Source organism: Leptodactylus fuscus, chromosome 11 (assembly GCF_031893055.1).
Source record: "Leptodactylus fuscus isolate aLepFus1 chromosome 11, aLepFus1.hap2, whole genome shotgun sequence".
NCBI classification, from domain to species: Eukaryota; Metazoa; Chordata; class Amphibia; order Anura; family Leptodactylidae; genus Leptodactylus; species Leptodactylus fuscus.
Genome location: NC_134275.1, coordinates 41314964 through 41334859, shown reverse-complemented (window position 1 = coordinate 41334859; position 19896 = coordinate 41314964). Strand labels below are relative to the sequence as shown.

General features: G+C 45.7%; 1 protein-coding gene across 4 annotated transcripts in view; it reads right to left on the bottom strand.

Moving 5' to 3' along the window:
- The window catches only part of SPTAN1 (spectrin alpha, non-erythrocytic 1), a 44516-nt gene extending 26800 nt beyond the window's left edge, over nucleotides 1-17716 (bottom strand). For all 4 annotated transcript variants that reach the window (XM_075260789.1, XM_075260785.1, XM_075260786.1 and 1 more), the window contains exons 1-10: nucleotides 17585-17716; nucleotides 5637-5876; nucleotides 5369-5494; nucleotides 2739-2879; nucleotides 1999-2145; nucleotides 1776-1909; nucleotides 1491-1635; nucleotides 840-994; nucleotides 588-723; nucleotides 264-365 (exon numbers count right to left, since the gene is read on the bottom strand). In XM_075260789.1, the coding sequence (XP_075116890.1) occupies nucleotides 264-365; nucleotides 588-723; nucleotides 840-994; nucleotides 1491-1635; nucleotides 1776-1909; nucleotides 1999-2145; nucleotides 2739-2879; nucleotides 5369-5494; nucleotides 5637-5873 (1323 nt within the window). In that variant the 5' untranslated portion in view covers nucleotides 5874-5876; nucleotides 17585-17716. The remainder of the gene's footprint in view (nucleotides 1-263; nucleotides 366-587; nucleotides 724-839; nucleotides 995-1490; nucleotides 1636-1775; nucleotides 1910-1998; nucleotides 2146-2738; nucleotides 2880-5368; nucleotides 5495-5636; nucleotides 5877-17584) is intronic.
- Nucleotides 17717-19896: the final 2180 nt, after the last annotated feature.

Below are 19896 nucleotides of genomic sequence, written 5' to 3'. Positions count from 1 at the left end.
CAAAAGCAGACAGCTTAATAGAAAATAATTTGGACTTCTTCAGATTGGTGGTGCAGACCTCATTCAGCCTGAGACTAGATCACGGGATTCTCATTGATCTATGATCACCAGTGCACAATGTCTCATGTACATGGTGATACACAGCAGTATAAGCCTCCATGTACATAGAATTGGACTTGTGGGGAGAATAACTCCATACATATGGAATCTAAGGGAGCATGCCACAGAGAGATTATAAAAGGTTACAGTAAGGCCCGAAATACCTTCTCCCTGACTTCATCAGAAGCATAGTGTCCGGCGTTCAGCAAGGCATGTCCGGCAGCATCTGCAGCTTTAAAGCTGTCCTCGTGAGCATCGATCTCACCCTGAATCCAGAAGTAGGAAAAAGAGGTTAACCACAGCTTTACTAAAACAGGAACAGATGCTGTCAACAGTGAAAGAAAGTGATTAGCGCGCGCCACAACTATGACAATGACTATAGTCCCTCCCCCTCCTCAATAACATCAATTATGGCAGCAACTTGGGGTCATGGGGTGCCCTTTGTTCCCCTACAAGCGAAAGGCTATTTAGCAAGGTTTTGCATTTACCTTATGCTCTTGATGTCTATCTAGGAGAGCCTCAGCTCCAGCCACATCGTTGGCCAGCTCATCGGCATTGATAAGAGCCTTCATTTCGGTCACCCAGCTGGTGAGGTCTCTAAAATCTGCAAGGAATCTCTGCAACCTGAGAAAGAACAAGGAACATACGGAATGACCAAGGGGCACAGATATCCATCCCCAGTCAGTACATGCTGCAGTGTATGTGTAGATTTAGCCTACAGTCTTGCCTTGGTCACTTACTTGTAGGAGTCATTGAGGCGGGTGTGACGCTCTGCAGCCAGTGTGCGGATCTGCTCCCAATTTGCAAGGAGCTCCTCTCCTTTCACCTGGATCTGGGGTGCATTCTGGGGGTGTGACTGCTGTAGGCGATCAGATTCAGAGCGTAGAGCTTTTACCTGGTAATATAAAAAAATAAAATAAAAATAAATAATATATTATACACATATACACACCAATCATTGAGGCCTTGCAGTATCCTAAAAGTGGTTGTCTAGGCATTATAGACAACTTAGGGGTGGCCAGGATAGGTACAGTCCAGGTCCCCTTTCCCTCCCATGTTGAGACTCTTTGGGCCAGAAGTGGACAGGCTCATATGACTGCAGAGACCAGTCAGCAGCCTCAGTGGTTGCTGGACAGGGAGCGGTGATGTCATACAGATAAGTCACTGGATTGTCACCAGGGACCGCTGAAGCCACCAATTGGTCTCAGCAGTCACACAAGCCTCTCTGCTCCCGGCCCAGCAGTCCAGAAACGAGGACTGGGACTGTAAAGCAATGCTCCAGGGATAAACAAATATGACTTTGTCCTACACCCACCCCCAAGTTTCCTACAATTCCAGATAATCACTTACTGAAGGTCTCCTCCAGTTTGGAGTGTTTGGGTCATACATACCTTCTCTTCCAGGGCTGCAAGGTCTCGTTCCAAGCCCTCATGTTTACGCAAAAGTGCTTGCACACTGGCCAAGTCTCGGCCAAAGTCATCGGATGCCATCAGCTGCTCCTTCTCTCTGATCCAGCCAATAGTTTCATCGACATCTCTAAAGGCAGAAATGAAGAAGGCAAAGTGAGAACAAGCTGCAGAAAAGGACCAGACAGAATTCACAGCCTGACCCAGCACCATATGGCGATATCAGGTGTCGCTGGGCAGGATGGATAGTAAAGAGACGCTGCTGCGGACCTGTTAAATCTCTGGACTTCTGCTGCCCCAAATAGCTTCCCTTGTCTCTGCAGAGCCAGCCCCTTCAAGCGCTGCCAGTTAGTATTGACTTCATCTTGTTTGGTTGTGATCAACTCAAGTTCGGGATGCTCCTCCTGTGGGCACAATGAATGAGGCCATATTGGTATAAAGGCATCAGTCACAGCTTTACAGACAATGGGGCATTTTTGGGGGCATATTTTACCTGTGCCAGTTTACTGGCAAACTGGTTAACTTCATTCACCCGTTCCTCATGGGCTGCCAGATCGGTCTGAAACTCCTCAAACTTTTTCTGCAGGAGCTCTACGTGTTCAAGATCTTGTCCCAGCTCCTCAGACATCACAATGGCCTCCTGATGGAATAGATCGGTTAGAGTACGAGATTATATCCCAATTTACAAACAGATGGATTTTCCTAGACTTTGCCTTTGGTACTAGTCTAGACCATGAGTGTATGTGCCGAGGCACGGCCATACTTATTTGTATGGGGATGCGAAGCTCTGCTTATCGGCAGACGTCAATGGGTCTGACCCAACCAAACACTGACGATCAATCCCAAGTCTACACATCCCTTTAACTCAGCCTAAAACTTGTTTAAAAGGAGTTTTCCAGGACTCATATTGATGGCCTATCCTTGGGATAGGGGATTTATAGGTTATTAGTGGGTGTGTGACACTCAGTACTCCCACAGATCAGCGCTCTTAAAGCGCTGCAGCCTCTTCCCTCGGACCCTGACATCACATTCATCATCACATGGTGTAATAGCTTAGTCCCATTCAAACGAATGGAGCCAAGTTGCAATACAAGGACAGCCACTATAAAATTCACAGCGCTGTGCTTGGTATTCAGTGAAGATGTTGCAGTGCTCCCTGAATATAAATGGAATTTCAATATGGAAATACCAGAAAACCCCTTTAAGACTTGACAACTGAACTACAGTAAGTACCTTGTCATTAATCCAGTCCAGGACGTCCTCACACTCCCGCAGGTACTGGACCAGCTTCTGGGCCTGTTGGAGCTTGATCCCCTTTTCTTGCATTTTCTGAAGCAGCTGTTCCCATAGACGGTGGAGCTCTACCAGACGGGTCTGTGGAATAAGGATATATGAGCAGGATAAAGGACAGCTCCATCATCCTGCCAGTGTGCTGAGGACAATGAAGGAGCCGTATTCACACCATCCTGAAGAGAAGGAGCAGCCACAGAACTCACACAAGGCAGGAAATGAAAGAAGGAAAATGAGAGAACCGCTTCGCTAGGTGCAGGTCCTAGAAGGAGAGCCACCATATCCAAGAAGAAAATGAATGGAGATGTGGCTGCACACATCTATGGCAGTCACAGAATTAACCCAGCACGCATGGTCAGCTATCTCCCAGAGGTGAATGGAGAGATCCAGGCCATTTATTCTTGGTGGGGTGGAGGACCAGATGCACCTATGTATAGAAGATGGCAACATTTCTAATAAGGTGGGAGGAAGACCCCTTTAAAGGGGAATAAATTATTGATCTATCCTTAGCAAAAGTCACCAATATCAAATTGATGGCAAATGTGTGTGTGGGGGCGGGGGCTAGAACCTGGGAAACCCATAGATCAGGTGTTAGAATTGCTACTTCTGCTTCACAGGCCAGTGACGTCACATTCATCGGTGACATGGCCGATTTGGAACTCAGTCCCATTCTGGCTGAGCTGCAATACCAATCACAGCCACTAAACGGCGCTGTTCTTGGTTATTAGTAAAGTTCAGATGGAATAACATTGAGTTCTATGGAGTCTGAGAGTTGGATGAAGTCACGGTATAGACATGCAGCAGGAAAGCAGGAAGTCATCACTGCACATCAGACACCTCCACCTACACGTATGTGAGCCCCAACTTGCACACAGGTCACAATGGGTCGCTGTGCTGTCCGGTATGGCGTGAAAGACTAAATCACAAATATGCAAGTCAACAACTGCATCAAAAGGGTATCGCCATGTCTATTAGGGCACATGACAGGCAGATTTCACACAGTGATGGATCAATGGCTGTTATTACAGTGACAGCACACAAAAGTGACATTGTTCAACATGATCCCCATCAGAAAGCATGGAGTGACCAAGGACTCTGCACATGAAAATTCAATAGGGGTCTTGTTATAGGACATCCAATCTTATAACTAATGGCCATTTCTGTCCTTAGCAACAGCCAGCACTATTCTTAGGCCGGGGCCCCACAGGCTGGAAACGCCGTGATTTACCTGCTGCGGGAAAAATTGTGGTGTTCTACAATAACAGAAAAGTGGATGGGATTCACGTCAATTCTATGCCCACTTTGCATTCAAGTCTGCAGCACAAACACAGCAATTTCCAAAAACGGCGCAGTTTTGGAAATTGCAGCATGTTAATTATATCTACAGAAACACCGGCGGCTTTCTGGAAGATATGATGATAACAGAAAGTCCGTTGAGGAAAGCTCTGTAAACTTTCTGTTCAAAGCGCTGCGGAAAGAACCGCGATGCATTTTTCCCGCTGCACATCGTTCCGTGGGGCCTTAGCCTTAAAGAGGATGTCCAGGATACATGGCTGCTATCTCCAGAAACAGCACCACATCCATCCCTCAACTGTGCCTGGTATGCAGCAGGGCTCCATAGAAGTGACTGGTGTGATTAAATTTAATTAAATTAGATTAGATTTAATTAAAAAAAAAACAAAAAAAAACACACCAGATACTTCAAAATCTCATAATAGGCCCCATTCATAATGTATTTCATTAGATACTGCACAACATTTCTTTTGTTGGGGCCATATACCGCAAGTTCAATACGGGACAGCTAACCCACTGCAAATTAAAGCAGCAGTAGAATGGACGGAATTTCAATAAACCCTATCTGAACACAGTGCAAAATACTTTGGAACCAGAAATGTGTCAATTATAGCAATGCAGAGGTTGAAAATCACTGTAGCAGCAAGGGATAACACCCCCCCCCCCCCAAAAAAAAAAAAAAAAAAAAAAAAAAAGCCTAGTTTTTTTTGCAGGAGGGTCCGCTCCAGGATAACTTGCTACAGACATCTCCCAGCAGACTGCCACAAATGACCATAGCCCTATAGAGCGTATGTCTGCAAACCTCACATGTAAGTTTTAGTGACCATTACTCACTTTGTAGAAACTTTTACATGAGTTGTGTGGTCCCTCTGTTATTCCTCTAGGAAATAATATGAATTAAGAAGCAGATAGCTGGGTGATCCCACTCTCCTTGTCCTCTGACATGGACACTTTAAGGCTGCGACCCCACTTTGCGGAAACACAGATTTTTTTGTTGTTGAAGATTTTGTTGCCAAGAATGGCAATAAAGGAATGGGAAATATATAAGAAGTTCTTATACATCTATCTTTTGCTCAATTCACTCCTGGCTTTGGGTCAAAATACCACAGCAAAAAAAGCTGCGTTTCTGCAATGTGGGGCTTTAGCCTAAGAGTTCCTTTATACACTGACGCTGGGGCACACTGTGGTCCAATTATTCCTACGTCGCCAGGAGGGACATCAGAGGAACGATAACACAGGGTTCTAAGAAAGAGTTACATTCTCAGTGATCATCTACTCACTCGGATGGTCTCAGATGCAAAGTGGGACTCAGTAATCATTTGGTTTCCAGTGTTGTCCAGCTTTACAATCGCTCCTGCGTTGGCCTGTACTTCCGCCTCAAAGGCCTGGTGCTTCTGCAGCTTCCCCTGAAAGCATATAACCCCTTATAACATTAACCCCTCATTCACCACAATACTGCAGCATAGCCATGCCCCCAATGTCCTGCCCTAGGACTGCTCTGCTGTCCCTTATAGTCTGACACCAGCAGGACAATGCAGAACTTCTTACCTGGAGGTTAGTCGGGTCCTTGTAGTTCTCATCAGATGCAATCTGGAGTTTTTCGTGGATCCATTTCTCAAGCTCGTCCGCGTCACGCTGAAAGAACTGGAAGCGGTAGGAATCCTCCAATTTCTGCCGCCGGATGGTGGACAGCTCCTTGAAGCGCAGGTAACGGTCTAGAACCTGCTGCCGCCTCTCCTGGATGTCCTCCGCCGTCTCCAGCACTTTCACCCCACTTGAATCCATTTTCTGAAAGGGACACAAGATCTTAGTAACAACAGTGATGGAAACCAGATAATATGGGGATGTCTGTAGGAATGGTGAAAGATAACCGTCTCCTGGACACTGGATTACAGTGAATGGGACTGAGCTGCAATACCAGCGACAGCCTGTGGGGTCACCAGTGATTTGCTGGTCAGCCATTTCCTTTCTCTTGAAAGAGCAGGACAGAGACAGACCAGGACATAGAGACAGACCAGGACATAGAGACAGACCAGGACATAGAGACAGACCAGGACATAGAGACAGACCAGGACATAGAGACAGACCAGGACATAGAGACAGACCAGGACATAGAGACAGACCAGGACATAGAGACAGACCAGGACATAGAGACAGACCAGGACATAGAGACAGACCAGGACATAGAGACAGACCAGGACATAGAGACAGACCAGGACATAGAGACAGACCAGGACATAGAGACAGACCAGGACATAGAGACAGACCAGGGACCCAGGCAGCATCAAACATAATTCACATTTATTCATTCTTTTCTTTTTTAACCCAAAAGCCTGATGCGATTATTTTTTTTTCCCCTGCCGGACAACCCCTTTAAGTTGGGGTCACACAGGACTTACATGCAGCAAGGTCAGGTCCTGTAGAATTTCCATGGCAGAAATTCAACAAGACTTAAGGGATTGTCCTAATGCTGCCGGGGGTCAAGATGTGGCCACTGGCAACCATAACCCAAGACAGGTAAGGCAAAAACCAATCCGCCATAGAATACAAGGCATGGGTAAAACCTCAACGTTGGACGGATACATAGCCAAAAACAAACCAGCGATAGAATTCTGCTCTGTGTGCGGTATAACGGAGTATGATTGTGGATATTTTTGAGAAGGTTTTTGAGCTTTTTACCTAATAAAGCAGTCAAGGTTAGCGGATGAGCGTTGCTGCAGCACATTACAATGGAGCAGGACAGATGGCAGAACTCACATTCCTCTAGCTCGCAGCCGCACCTACAACAAGCTCCCATCCCCCACCCACATGACTTCACATGGCTCAGCCCCGGCCTCTATAGTTTTTTTTGCTTTCATTTCCATGCTGGATAGATGTGGAGAGTTACCAGCTGCATTCCTCCGCTGTTATCGCGGCCAGACAGCAGCTGACAGATCACTGGTAGGACGGGCGCCAACGCTCTATGTAATGGAGGCTTAGGTATCCCATAATCTGGCAGCGTGTGAGCTGCCGTTTTGTTGCTAATTTTGGGTGTGGAATCCATCATTAATATAAAGAGTAATGGTGGTAAAGAGAAAAAAAAGCTATATATTATATAAATGCAAGTGAGATTTAACAGAAGTGAAGTGAAATGCAGCGGGAGACAATTCTGTAGCCATGGGGACATGTATGACAGGATTTACATGAACACATGGCCGCATTGATTGTTTTACAGAAACGCCAGACTGGCCCCCACTAGCTTCTCGCCAATACCGTCACAGACGATGGATTCAGGAGACATAATCCAACATGTATAGGTAGCTTGTACCACGGAAGGGCGATATATTGTATAACAGTGCGTGGTTATTTCTGCTGCTTTAGGAGCACTAGATGCCACTTTGTTGTATTTTTGTGACATGACCACACAGTGTGCCAGTCAACGCCATCCTTTGTACATTGGGCCATATTATATGTGATATGGGCACAAAGGATTTAGGAGCATTCTGCTGGGTTCAGGAGGTCTGCCCATTCTTTCAGGATGCCGGGTGGTTACCTATTTTTTGTGGGAGCCTTCTGGATGTTCGGGGGCAGTTGGCAACTATAGGGTAACTCGAAATCTTGGTCCAGCCCCTTTAAGGGTAAAATCCACGCCAGCATTACACACGTTTATTCCTGAATGTGGATATAACTGCACCTCAGCGACTGCGTATGAATATACCCTTAGGTCTGCACATATGTAGTCTGAACACAGACCAGAGGAGCGCATTCACACTACCACGGTCATGTACGATTCTGTAAGTCCCTACTATAAGCACGGCCTACTATCTAGGGGAGTTAGCCAGGCCCTCAAAAATAGTCAGGATCCACTAAAATGTAGAAGTGTATGGCCACCCCAAGACTCCTCACAGCCGATCTAAGTAGATACTTTCATAGACATGAAAGAAAAGTGTGAGTTCTGCTTGTTAAAACCTCACCAGTCCCCAGATTCCTGAAAGGCAAATCTGACCAAGTATACAGAGATCTGGCGAGGGGATTGGCAGCCATCTTCTTGGCGCTATGTCCTCCCCGGCAATAAGAGTTAATTTGTTCGGATGTCTCTGGAGCTTTATATACCGGTCTGTTACCAGGCCCCACCCTGTGAGTGTCCTGGAGCGGGCCCCTTCCTCCTGGAGTACGGTTTCCTGATGGTGTGCATTGTCTCCTACGCCTGGAATGTGAAGGAAGGATGTATGGACATTGTATAAACAGCAAGCAGCACTGGAGGAGGAGGAATGGCGGCCATATTGGCTTTCAACATAGCACATTTGTAACATCCCTGCATATCTAGCTAGGTATGCCATGCAGGGCTCTAAGAAAGCTGGGTGACAAACCCTTTGGAGCTGTAATAAAAGCTATATCGGTGGTCAACCAGCTTTCCAGAAATAGAATAAACGTTGTTGGATTTAGATTGCTAGCTTTATGGGCGAGATGCTCCAGACGAGGGGCGTGCTGTGACCTTTATGTAGGAAGATTCGGGAAGGAGCTGAGGCTGCTGACTGCCGCGGCCTCCATGATGGTATTAACTGGATAAAAGGCTGTGTGTGATAGTCAGCAGAGCCGCTCATTGTTCTGGCTGTGCTCCGGGGCATCACTAATACATGGATCTATCCTGCAGGAGATCAGCTGACGTCACTCTGTCCGCTCCATGCCAAAAATCTGCCCAGCAGTATCTGTCTGCAGACTCCCAGCCGAGCCAGCACTGCCGCAGCCCGCTGCAGCCAGAATACTAACAGCTTCAGTGCAGATCCCTGCAGACACCCAGGAAAGAGAGGGAGTCTCAGCATTGCAGAGCACAGCGTTACCGCAAAGCAAGATGCTCCACAGTCATTCACCAGCTGATTCCAGCACCCAGATATGTCAGCATTCACATACAGCACCCAATACACTGAACAATTAATACATTGAAACCAAGAGTAAGACATATAAAGGGAGAGTCACCAGAACCCAGTGTATCAATCCAGCCCTGCAGATAGATAGGTTACGGTCACCTGAATCATATAGTGTCTTTCCCTTGTGAATTGGTGACGCCCTCATTGCTCCAAATAGCTAATTTGCATATTGAACAAAAACAGAAAAATCTCAGAAATGGAGGCAAAGACTTAAAAGGAGAAAACACTGCCTGATTCAGGTGGCCATAACCTATGTATCTGTGGGGCTCAGATGATATGTCTGTTCTGGTGACACACTCCCATTAAAGGTCTGCCCCGGCTTTAATGGAGCAAGTATTAGGAGGTGCAGACAGACTAGGACTATATTCACATGAAAGAGAAAGAACAGTCTTTTCACAACTGTTTTACATCTGTGGGCCCCCTGCTTTACACAATCCCTAATAGATCTGGGTCTGTGGGGATTTATTATGCCCCATTTATGACAGTGCACACCTACTCGCCATCATGGGGCACGGCCTAAGAGAAAAACCGTTATGCTTTGCACATCAGGTAAGTGATCTGGGAAAACTGGACACAAATAGGATGTGATTTTTTGACAGCTTGTAATGCTCGGTTCACACTAGCATTAGCTGTCTGTTGTTCTGGTTCGTCGGAGGACCAGAACGATGGACAAGCTGACCCCTAAAATAGTGGTCACATCAAAGGCTCCCCTTCCTCTGCAGATAGATTGGCGTTTTAGGAGTAGGACCCCCACGTGATCATATATCAATGAGCCTTACAGAAAAAGGGTCCCTATTCTAGTAATTATCATAAAATCCCCCCCCAATTTATCCTGATCCAGGCTCTATGTCAGGATCTTCACTCAGCTCAGTCACAGAGGTATTTATGTCATGGCCGCCCCTATCATCACTCTCCAGCTTCAGATAAGGCGCATTCCTGGCTGTGTACAACCCATAAACGCCACATTACTGTAGGATCCATCAGTGCGGCCGCCCCTCCCTCCTGCACCTTACTGATAAGGCCAGAACCTTCCAGACCTAACTATGGCTCCTCTTCTGCCTTATCCACTACACTGTGGTACTAATACTAGGGGGCGCTATAGACAGGCCTGCAGATTTGGCTTTTCACAAGGGCTTCTGACCCTTTTCTGATGGCAAGTGCCAGAGGAAAGAAGCAGCAGACACAACAGCTGTTGGGAAACTGCAACTCCCATCATTCACAACTGATCTGCCATTCTTGGAGTTGTAGTTTTACAGCAGCCAGACTACTGAAGGTTGCTAACCACTGCCTTGGGAGACAAGGAACGCTCAGCCTAACCACGTGAGCATGCATGTGTATGGGGCAACTAGGAGGAATGACTGTCAGTCATTGATCTACAGTATGTGCAGGTTTATAGCAGATGTCATAGTAAATGTATGGCATTTTATTGCTACAGAAAGTTACAGTATATCACTAAAGTCCAGGAGGTCACCCTCCCCATTTCTTTGATTTTCTGCCTAGTGTTCGAGTCTGACCTCTTGGATCCTCATGTTCTCACTTACCTGACTGTTTTCAGATACAGTGACATTGCTGACCAGGTGAATTGCAGACATTATATAACAAGATGGGACTAGCAGACGTCACCCCAATAAAACAAGAAGGAAGATACAGTTTAATTTATTGGAGCTGTCAGGCGGCCATGCTGGGCGTTGCAGTTCCATCACAGCACAGCACCACTGACTGCCTGGCTATTTCATATGTATGGTGGTATCCCGACCATCCCATGATCCATGTGGGGAAAAGTGATCAGACATACTGGATTTTAACAAGAACATAGCGTGCTGCCCAGAGTTGAGAGGGGCCTTACTCCCTCCTCTGAACATTTAACACACATGCACACTCAAGTGTGGCGGTCCGGAGATTTAGGGGGCATTCACATGGAGTAAAGTGGCGCTGATTCTGCCACGATAACTCGTGGGTGAAACAGCGCTGATAAAAAGACTCCCATTGACTTCAATGGGTTCCATTTTTCACATGGAACACATTGAAATCAATGGGTTAAAACATTGACGTCAATGGGAGTCTTTTTATCAGCGCTGATTCTGCCGCGAGTTACTCCATGTGAATGCCCCCTTAGTAGACAGCTATAGACCCGTACAAGGGTGTGTGGAGTCCCAGTGGGTAGATCCCACACAATGATCAGCAGGTGATAGCAAGTCCTAGCGCCATATATTTCCAATATTAGTTGTACTGCTTTGGTTGCAACAAGGCACAAGTTATTTTGAGATATAATCACACACACAAATAATATACATGCCTCCATATACACCCAGTGCCACACCCTTGATATACAGTATTTGTCGTCACCCACTCGCCAGCTGCCATAACACATATTTCACAATGTAATGACCATTTTACTATCCTGGCGATTCCTCTCTGCTATGCGACAACTCGGGCAAGGTATCCAAAGTGCCTGATAAAAGACATTCCCGAGGAGGTATTTATAGCCCAGCAATGCGGGCACTTTGCACTTTCTGCTGGCAGCGCCATGTGCAGTCTTTAGTATGTACCACGATGGTACGAGTGAATCTCGCTATATCGTCCTGCAGCTGACCCAATATACATCCTGTAATGTAACATTATAAGGATACGGCACGGAATATCCAAATAATCACTCAGCTTTCCCAGACTACCAACCTGTCTGGTTATTTAGTGATATCTCCCGCATACGCCTATATAACCAAACCGACCACCAGGAAAGCTGGTCAAGATTATAGTTCCTATAGAATGGGACACAATCTAGTTTATATATAATGGCAGCTACTGGTTGTCACCATCATGGACTTAGATTTTGAGCGGTTGCTCAGGGTCATCGCTCGCCTCTTTGTTAGCACCAGTTCTCATACACCATGATGTGGTCAGACTACAACGCTGGATTCTGTGGAGTGATATCACTGGTCGCCAGTGACACCATATAACAAATGATGGCGAACGCCAAACAGAGAGACCATATTAAACCAACATAATAGCAGTTGTCTATAGCAACCGTCACACAATGGCACATTTCAATATGACTCACTTTCCCAAACACGTCCATGTCTCTACCTATCCTGCCAAGCAGTCTCTATGAGTGCAGACATATCTTACATTCCTTGTCAGTCATCCCTTACACCTCCAAGCCTGAAATGGTTGCTATCGGGAACACCACCCTGCATTCACCAAGTTCAGGGAACACTCACTAGGTCCACAATGTTACAGAAAACTTGACACTTTCCTAATACAGCAACGTCTCCAGAGAAAACCAGTTCTGCAACTCCATCTTGGCGTCCTGAGAAAGGACGGGCAGGTCTGACAGGATCACTTCAAGGTTGCAGTGAGTGATTTTGATGGAGGCAGAGGCCGGTCCTAGGAAATTACTTGCTAATGCAAATGGCGCACATTGTATCTTTATTACCCAACCAATGGAGGAAGGGTTAGTCAAGGGTGGCCATGACCTACATTGCACAACGGCAGCGATTTTGTGGCAGGGCCTACATTCACCTGATGTACTGCCACACAAATAACACGGCCATAGACGTCAGGTTTTAGTCAGTCAATAGCGACAATTTCTAAGACTGCCCCATGTCTATGTGTCTACAGCTGGCGATGAATCTTGAGAACGAATCTTTTCTGTTCTAGTATATAGACTGGTCCAAATCATGGTGACTTATGATGGATTTGCTATGTGTAAAGGGATCTTTATCCGTCCATCCTCATCTGATATGTATTCGTTCTGATTCCCCCATACAGAAGCACCCTTGCTAGAGGAGAGGACTATCCTGACATTATCTCCTACAGTATAGAATATATATATATATATATATATATATATATATATATATATATAAATAAATATGTTTGTTAAAAAGCCTTCGTGCCCAATTCCTACCAGCTGACATTGGTGGGCATGACCAAGTAAATTTCTTTTGCTGTAAAAACCTTGACATAGGACTGCAGCTAAATGTAGTCATCCCACGAAAAAAAAAAAAAAAGAAAAAAAATGATAAAGATAGAAAATAAAATAAACCACGACCCATACAAGATGGTGTTCCTGAAGGTTCGGTAACATATCCAGCTCTGCTACACCTGTGTATTTATTAGCGAGGTTCCTGATGCAGCAGACAAGCCTCTGCCGTCTGCAGAGATCCAGATCCCGCCCAGAGGACTGCAGAACTTTCCTGCAAAAAACAAGTCCAGAGACATGCCGCACCTTCCCCTCTGCTGCATCAGGACCAATGTCTAAATAGTCTTCACCTCTTACCCCCCCCCCCATAGATCAGTGGTCTGCAAAACATAGCTCTCCTGCTGGAACCACAACTCCTATCATCATGTCCTGATTGGTGCAGATACTGGTTTCGGGTAAATTCACACAACTGCGTGCTCTGTACGGGTCCATGAAAACCAGAATGGATGGTATAGCGCAATCCTCCTGCAAGTTCTTGAGTTGCAAATTCTGTTCAGCCACCTCATTCTGGAGAAGCTGGGAGAACTCATACATAGAGAAGAGCAAGTACTATTCGAAACGGCAGTTTCGAATAGCACGCACCCATAGGAATGAATGGACGCAGCCAGCATGCAGGGGGTTAAGCGGCAGGACGCCGGCCCCGTCTGGGTGCCGGCCGGCTCCATTCATTGCTATGGGTGCGTGCTATTCGAAACTGCCGTTAAAATGCTCGACCAGATTCTTAACTGGCCATTTTGACTAATATATATAGATGTATATCATGTTCCCATAAAACTGCTTGGGGAGTGTTCACACCTGCACCGCTCTGTCCTTTGTTCTGGTCATTTGCAGGACCAGAATGGACAACTGGCCTATCTTATAATGGGGCAACGCATCCAGAGAGACCCCAGTGACTATAAAGGGGTCCATTAAGCATCAGTCTTTGGTTTTTTCCTCCGACATGGCCAGATGCAAAGAGGTGCATAACTTTTTTTTTTTGTCTAGGGTTTCTGACAGACACACAGCTCAGATGTGAACATACCCTTAGTAAGGAAAATCTGTATTACAGGAGCCTGTGAAAAATCGATGACAACCCCTGTTTAATCTCAGTGGAGGTTTGTTGATGGTCACCCAACTTATCCAGGAACAGATGAAAAGAATTTAATGGTAGGCAAAACATTGCATCTGTTTCACAACACTCCTTCTCTTATCATATAATATTCTATACAGTGCCCCCTGAGGATTAGACGGCTGCATACAGAATCATGCAATACAGTACAGATCCACATCAAGACCACACCATATACAGGTCACCCAAAAATAGGGAATAAAGCAGTAAAGGAGCTTCGAAAGCATTGCAGAAACTTAGACAGATAACAGAGAGCAGCAGCACATCACGGCAAGCACAGCAAACGCTGATACCTGGACTCTGATCTTACGCAGGGACAACATGGCGGAAGACAGACAACTCTACCCCTTTAAAAAAACAGGACAGGTAATTGTAGCCATACAATTGGGTCACCAGTCACACTGTCAGTCATCATCCCGAAGGGCGGTCCATTTATGGCATGGGGTGTCTGGATTCATTAGCAATCTATGACTGCGGGAATTTGGTGCTCCTGGGGGATATCATCAGAATTAACTTTGCTGCATTATAAGGCTATTTGTGGCGGTACCTGCGGTGGGTAAACTACTTTATTAGCCTCTGGTACTGCGGCAGATATGCAGTAAAGATTTTAAAGGGGCAGTAACATATAAAAAGGACGTCATCTCCTGACTATAAACACAAGGCGTACTGATCAACACTATAGGCCCCTGAATATGTATTACCTGGCTTATCAATATGGGGGTCTCCCAACACTCCTAGGAGACCCCAATACTAACAACTTGATAAGCCAGATAAGATGACATCCTTTTTATTTGCTACCGCCCTTTTAAAATCTCAGCATGCCCAATACTTTACTCCCCTGGAAGATAGGTCACTGGCAGCGGCCTTCTCCCCTTTCTCTATTGAACATATATACAAGTGTGTGTGTGTGTGTGTATATATATATATATATATATATATATATATATATATATATATATATATATATATATATATATATACACACACACACACACATATGTGTAGGTTAATGGGTAGTAAGTATGACCGTATGCCCTCTATGGGCCTATGACAACTAGAATGGTTGGCACGCAGGTGGCAATAGGACCTGTCCTGAGTTTTGTGTCCAGGATAAGGAACATGTCAAAAAAAACCGGCTATGTGTATGGGGCCATAGAGAAGAATGTTCCAGTGTGTCATGTGTTAAAACACAAAGCACACTGACCAGGGATAAAAGGTCCCCAAGGCAGATGACTGGGGAACATTTATCCCTTTAAACGCAAGATCTCGGCTTCAGATGCAATTTCTATGGTAGGAGATAACCTATACGGCTGCCATTACAGCCCTAACCAGCATTTTCACCTTGTTTTCCCACCTGCTTCAATAAAAGGATGACCAATATGGCAACCATAATAGCCCCGAACACTACAGTCACCCAGCTTTCCCAAAAACAGAAGAACATTTGAGTCCATTTCTGGGAAAGTAAAGTGTCATAAGAGGTAATGTTCTCTCTTGACTAGTACCATTCTGGGAAAATCAGGTATGTAACGGCGACCATATTGGCTACTTGTCTTTTCTAGAACAAAACGGCAGCAGATCCCTTAAAGGGATTTTTCTTAAAGGGGAAGGGCTCATTATTGGAATCCCCTACAGGAATAGATGTCAGTAACTGTTCATTGAAATGAGTGGTGTGTAAGACAAGACATTGGAGTAAACTTAAGCACTTGCCAAGACAGAGCAGATCGGGGTCACACACCAAGTGCAGCTGGCTCGGGTACAGATATCCGTGCATGCCAGGAATCCTTAGTATGTGGGGCATGTGTGCAGGGCGAGGACTTAACTCCCCACACACAGGGTCACATAATGCAGCCCTGACAGGTCAGACACTTTGCAAGGTTTTCACAATGAATATCTGAGTCACTTTCTGGAATTACATAACTAGTTTCCTAATAATACACATGCACCAATGGCAGCCTGTACTCTGTCAATGCATGGATGACACTAGCCAGATGCGGATCGGATCCTTCTCTTCAGGTTATTTGATCACACTCACTAACCAGACAGAATCTGCATAGGACATAACATCAGGGTGGTGTTAGTTATGTAATTTCCGATTATAATGGCTCCAATCCAGATACTCAATAGAAATACGCGACAAACAGCACAGTATTATACCGTCGGGACACTGGACTGCATCTGGCTTACAAAACAACAATGACAGGGAATGCTGGGAGTTATAGTTTTGCATTGACTTGAAAGCCAATAGCAATCACAAGGGTGGAGAGAGATTACTAGAAATGAAATCTAACTCAGCCAAGCATGTCAAAGCACAATGACCTTGTACAGTACAACCCCACACTCCCGAGGGGGACAGAGTATGCAGCTTAGGGAGGGGTGGGGGCCGCTGGGTGGGTGCAAGAGTCCAAGTCATTAAGGTCCTTGTCCTGGGAAATGACATGCCTGATATTTTCCTGAATGACATTCCTACAGCTGACGCCCTACTACACCCACAGCAATGTACAAGAGGGAGCGACAACAATGCAATACAAGAGGCGGCCAGATGGGCAAGGGTTAAACGCTCGCCAGCTCCGAGCAGCCTTGGTAACAGGATTAAAAATGTATGCACTGGTGGGGAGGATATGGGATAGAAATAGGATTGTTTATATGGGAAAGCCAGAGTTTTAGGACGACCTTATTCCTTGTTCTCTAATCTGAGCCAGATAGTCTTTGTAAATGTGGCCATTGTTAGAGGGGATTCGGTAAACCCTGTATAGAGACCACCGTAGCACCTAGTCATATGGGGAACAGTAATAGCAAAACACATTAGTTTGAGGAAGGGAGCCTCATGGCGGTGCAATATCATCAATAGCGGTCAGGGGGTCTTAGTGCAAAAAACGTGGGGACCAAATTGGGGGCCGTAATAAGGCACCGGACACCCCTTAGGATACAGAATAGTAATAACAAGACCACGCTCATAGTAATATAATACATCCAGGCCACAAACCGTCACCTATACACCCTACTGACGTTACAGAACCCAAACCGTCCTCGCAGTCACCCCAATATACAAAAGCCTTTGCACTCGTTCACACTAACACCTCCCATTCATTTCTACGCAAGGCGAGGAGTCAATGGCTACAGCCACAACCAGCTGCCGCATACTGTAGTGAGCCTGGCCATAGGGGGTTAACCCCAATATGTTGGCGTCAAAAAAATTATAGAAGAATTTGTACTAAGAAATTTATTTTGAGACCCCTATGGTTGAAATTTTAAGACGGCAGATTTATTGTGGCGGTTTTATTTATAGGGGGTCTATGGCCAGGGTTCAGCACAGCTCAGGGCATGACAGGGTTAAATGCAAGCAAAAAAAAAGGCAGAACTGGTAAGCTGCCTCACAGAGGATATACAGTACATGGCTATTGTATATAACCTGCAACATAACACAGTGTATCTGCAGCCTGGGGATACGTGGGGGAGCGGTGGTCGGGGGACGGAATGGGGGAGAGGGGTGCGGCCTCACCAGTTCTGAGGGCGTTTTGCACTCCAGCTTCCTCACTCCTATTCTCCGGATCTTCGTCTGAGCGCTTCGGCGGGGTCCTGCCCTTTATATAGTCGGGGCCCGAAGCGCTGACGTCACCCTGCGCTACCTCTCCGGAAAGGCACGAAGGCGCCCGAGCGCTCCAGACACACCCACAGCTCCGAAAGTGACTGCGGCTGCTGCGCGGAGATACACGAAGAGTTCCGGAAATCTCCGACAGCTCAGAAGATGAAATGGCTCGTAAGGAAGGGGAAAAAATGGCGGCTTGAAGGAATTGATGTGGTGTAGGGCAGCAGGGAGAAGGTTTGTGTCTAAATCAGTACGCGGTGTGTTTTGTAACTGGAGGGAATTTCTCACATGGCAATTTCTGTGTTATGTTAACCGCCACTTTTAGGAGTACATTTACACAGTACAATTGCATACGCGTTTCTCCCAAACCTGTGTATAATAATAAATATAAGAATCCTGGAACAAAAAATAACTGCACATGTGAATATAGCCCTATTAGACATATCAGGGGCAGGGATTTATTTATCACAGCACACCTGGCGACAATATTCAGGATTACTATGGATTGGATACAAAATAGTTCCATTATTTCAAAGAGGTCATCCAGTATCAGCACAATATAACCTCCTCCATACAAAAACCGCAACACCTCTGTGCACAGGATGTGAAAGATATTGTCCCATAGTCAGACTAAAAAAAAAAAAAAATAATCAGACACTACCAATGAGCAAAGGGGGCGCTGTATCTTTAAATCTAGTTTCAATATGGTGTAGTGCCCTCTAGTGTCTTGACATCACTTGGCAAGCACCACATACCCAACATACATATGGTCTGGCCAGGATGGGCACAGGATGGAAAGGTGACCAGGACATGTCATAAGTCATCAGTTTCTGAGAAGTCGGGGAGGGGTTGTATATATTCAACTACTAGGCGCAGACATGTAACCCCCATCCACTGTATAACTGTGACCTGCTCTGGTCCTAGTGAGCAGCTTCTGGCACCAGGTCAGATCTCCCATGGTCGGTCCTGTGGATAGATAATCTGTATTTAGAAACACACACCTGGAGGTGGAAAACTCCTTTAAATGAGATTTAAACAATAAGATTCGGTCTACCTCCTGCCCCCACTAGCGGGTACTTCCTGCATACAGCTGAGCCATTAAACTGAAAACTATACCAGTATGCGATAAACTCCCCCTAGTGGAGAGTGCAAACAGTCTGAAAGCTTAAATAAATCATTATATACATAATGTGGAACGAGTCAGCAAAGAATATTAGACCTAAAAAAAATTACTTTATACAAGCCAGTACTCATTGTACAGCTACAGTGGCACAATCTCCATCCGCTGCACAACAGGACAGATCAATATACATTCGTTACATAAGACACTGGGCATCGACCAAAATACACTCAGTACAATGGCTATATCACCAGACAGTGACAGATGTGATATACAAGAGTGTTACACACCCTGTACAAGCCACTTTGTGTAAGGGTCTGCACACAGCTAAGTGAGGGGGGAGTCTTCGTATCTGGGTCAGCACAATGACAGCTTGGAAGACGCCTGAGATGACATTACTTTATGGCCATCAATAATTCATTACAGATCCATTATAAATGATAAATTGTATCCAAGTCACTACTGCAGGAGACAGCAGAGATGGCGGATACACGTGGACCGAGGTGATCCCAGCCGGCTATTAGATTATGGTACAGTTACTGTATTATGAACCCAGCCTGAAATGTATGCCTCCGATTTATACGGCAGCACATATCCTACTGAATGTCATATTACAGGGGTATTCTTCACCAAGAATATGGTGGCTGACAAAAGATACAGAAATTAGTTCCATAGTACAGGGGGCCAGGAGTAGCTCTAAGGAGCCCATTAAAGAGGTTTCACGAGAGATAAACATTGATGACCAATCTTTATGGAAGGTCAGCAATAAGTGATCTGTGAGGACCAGACGCCCAGGACCCCTGCAGATCAGCTATTTGAAAAGACTGCAATATTTGGGTGAGCGCTGCAGCCTCTTCACACAGTGCCACACATCGTATAGTGGCTATGTTTGGTATTGCACCTGAATGGACCTGAGCTGCAAACAGGTCACATGATCAATGACTGTGACATAACTTGAGGCTACGTTCACATCTGCGTCAGGTGGTCTGTTGGAGTCTCTGTTGTAATGTCTACCTCAAAATCGGTGGAGGAAAGAAGTCCTGCATGACAGACCCCAATATAGACAATGGGGGTCTATCGGACATCGTGTGTTTATTTTACTGGT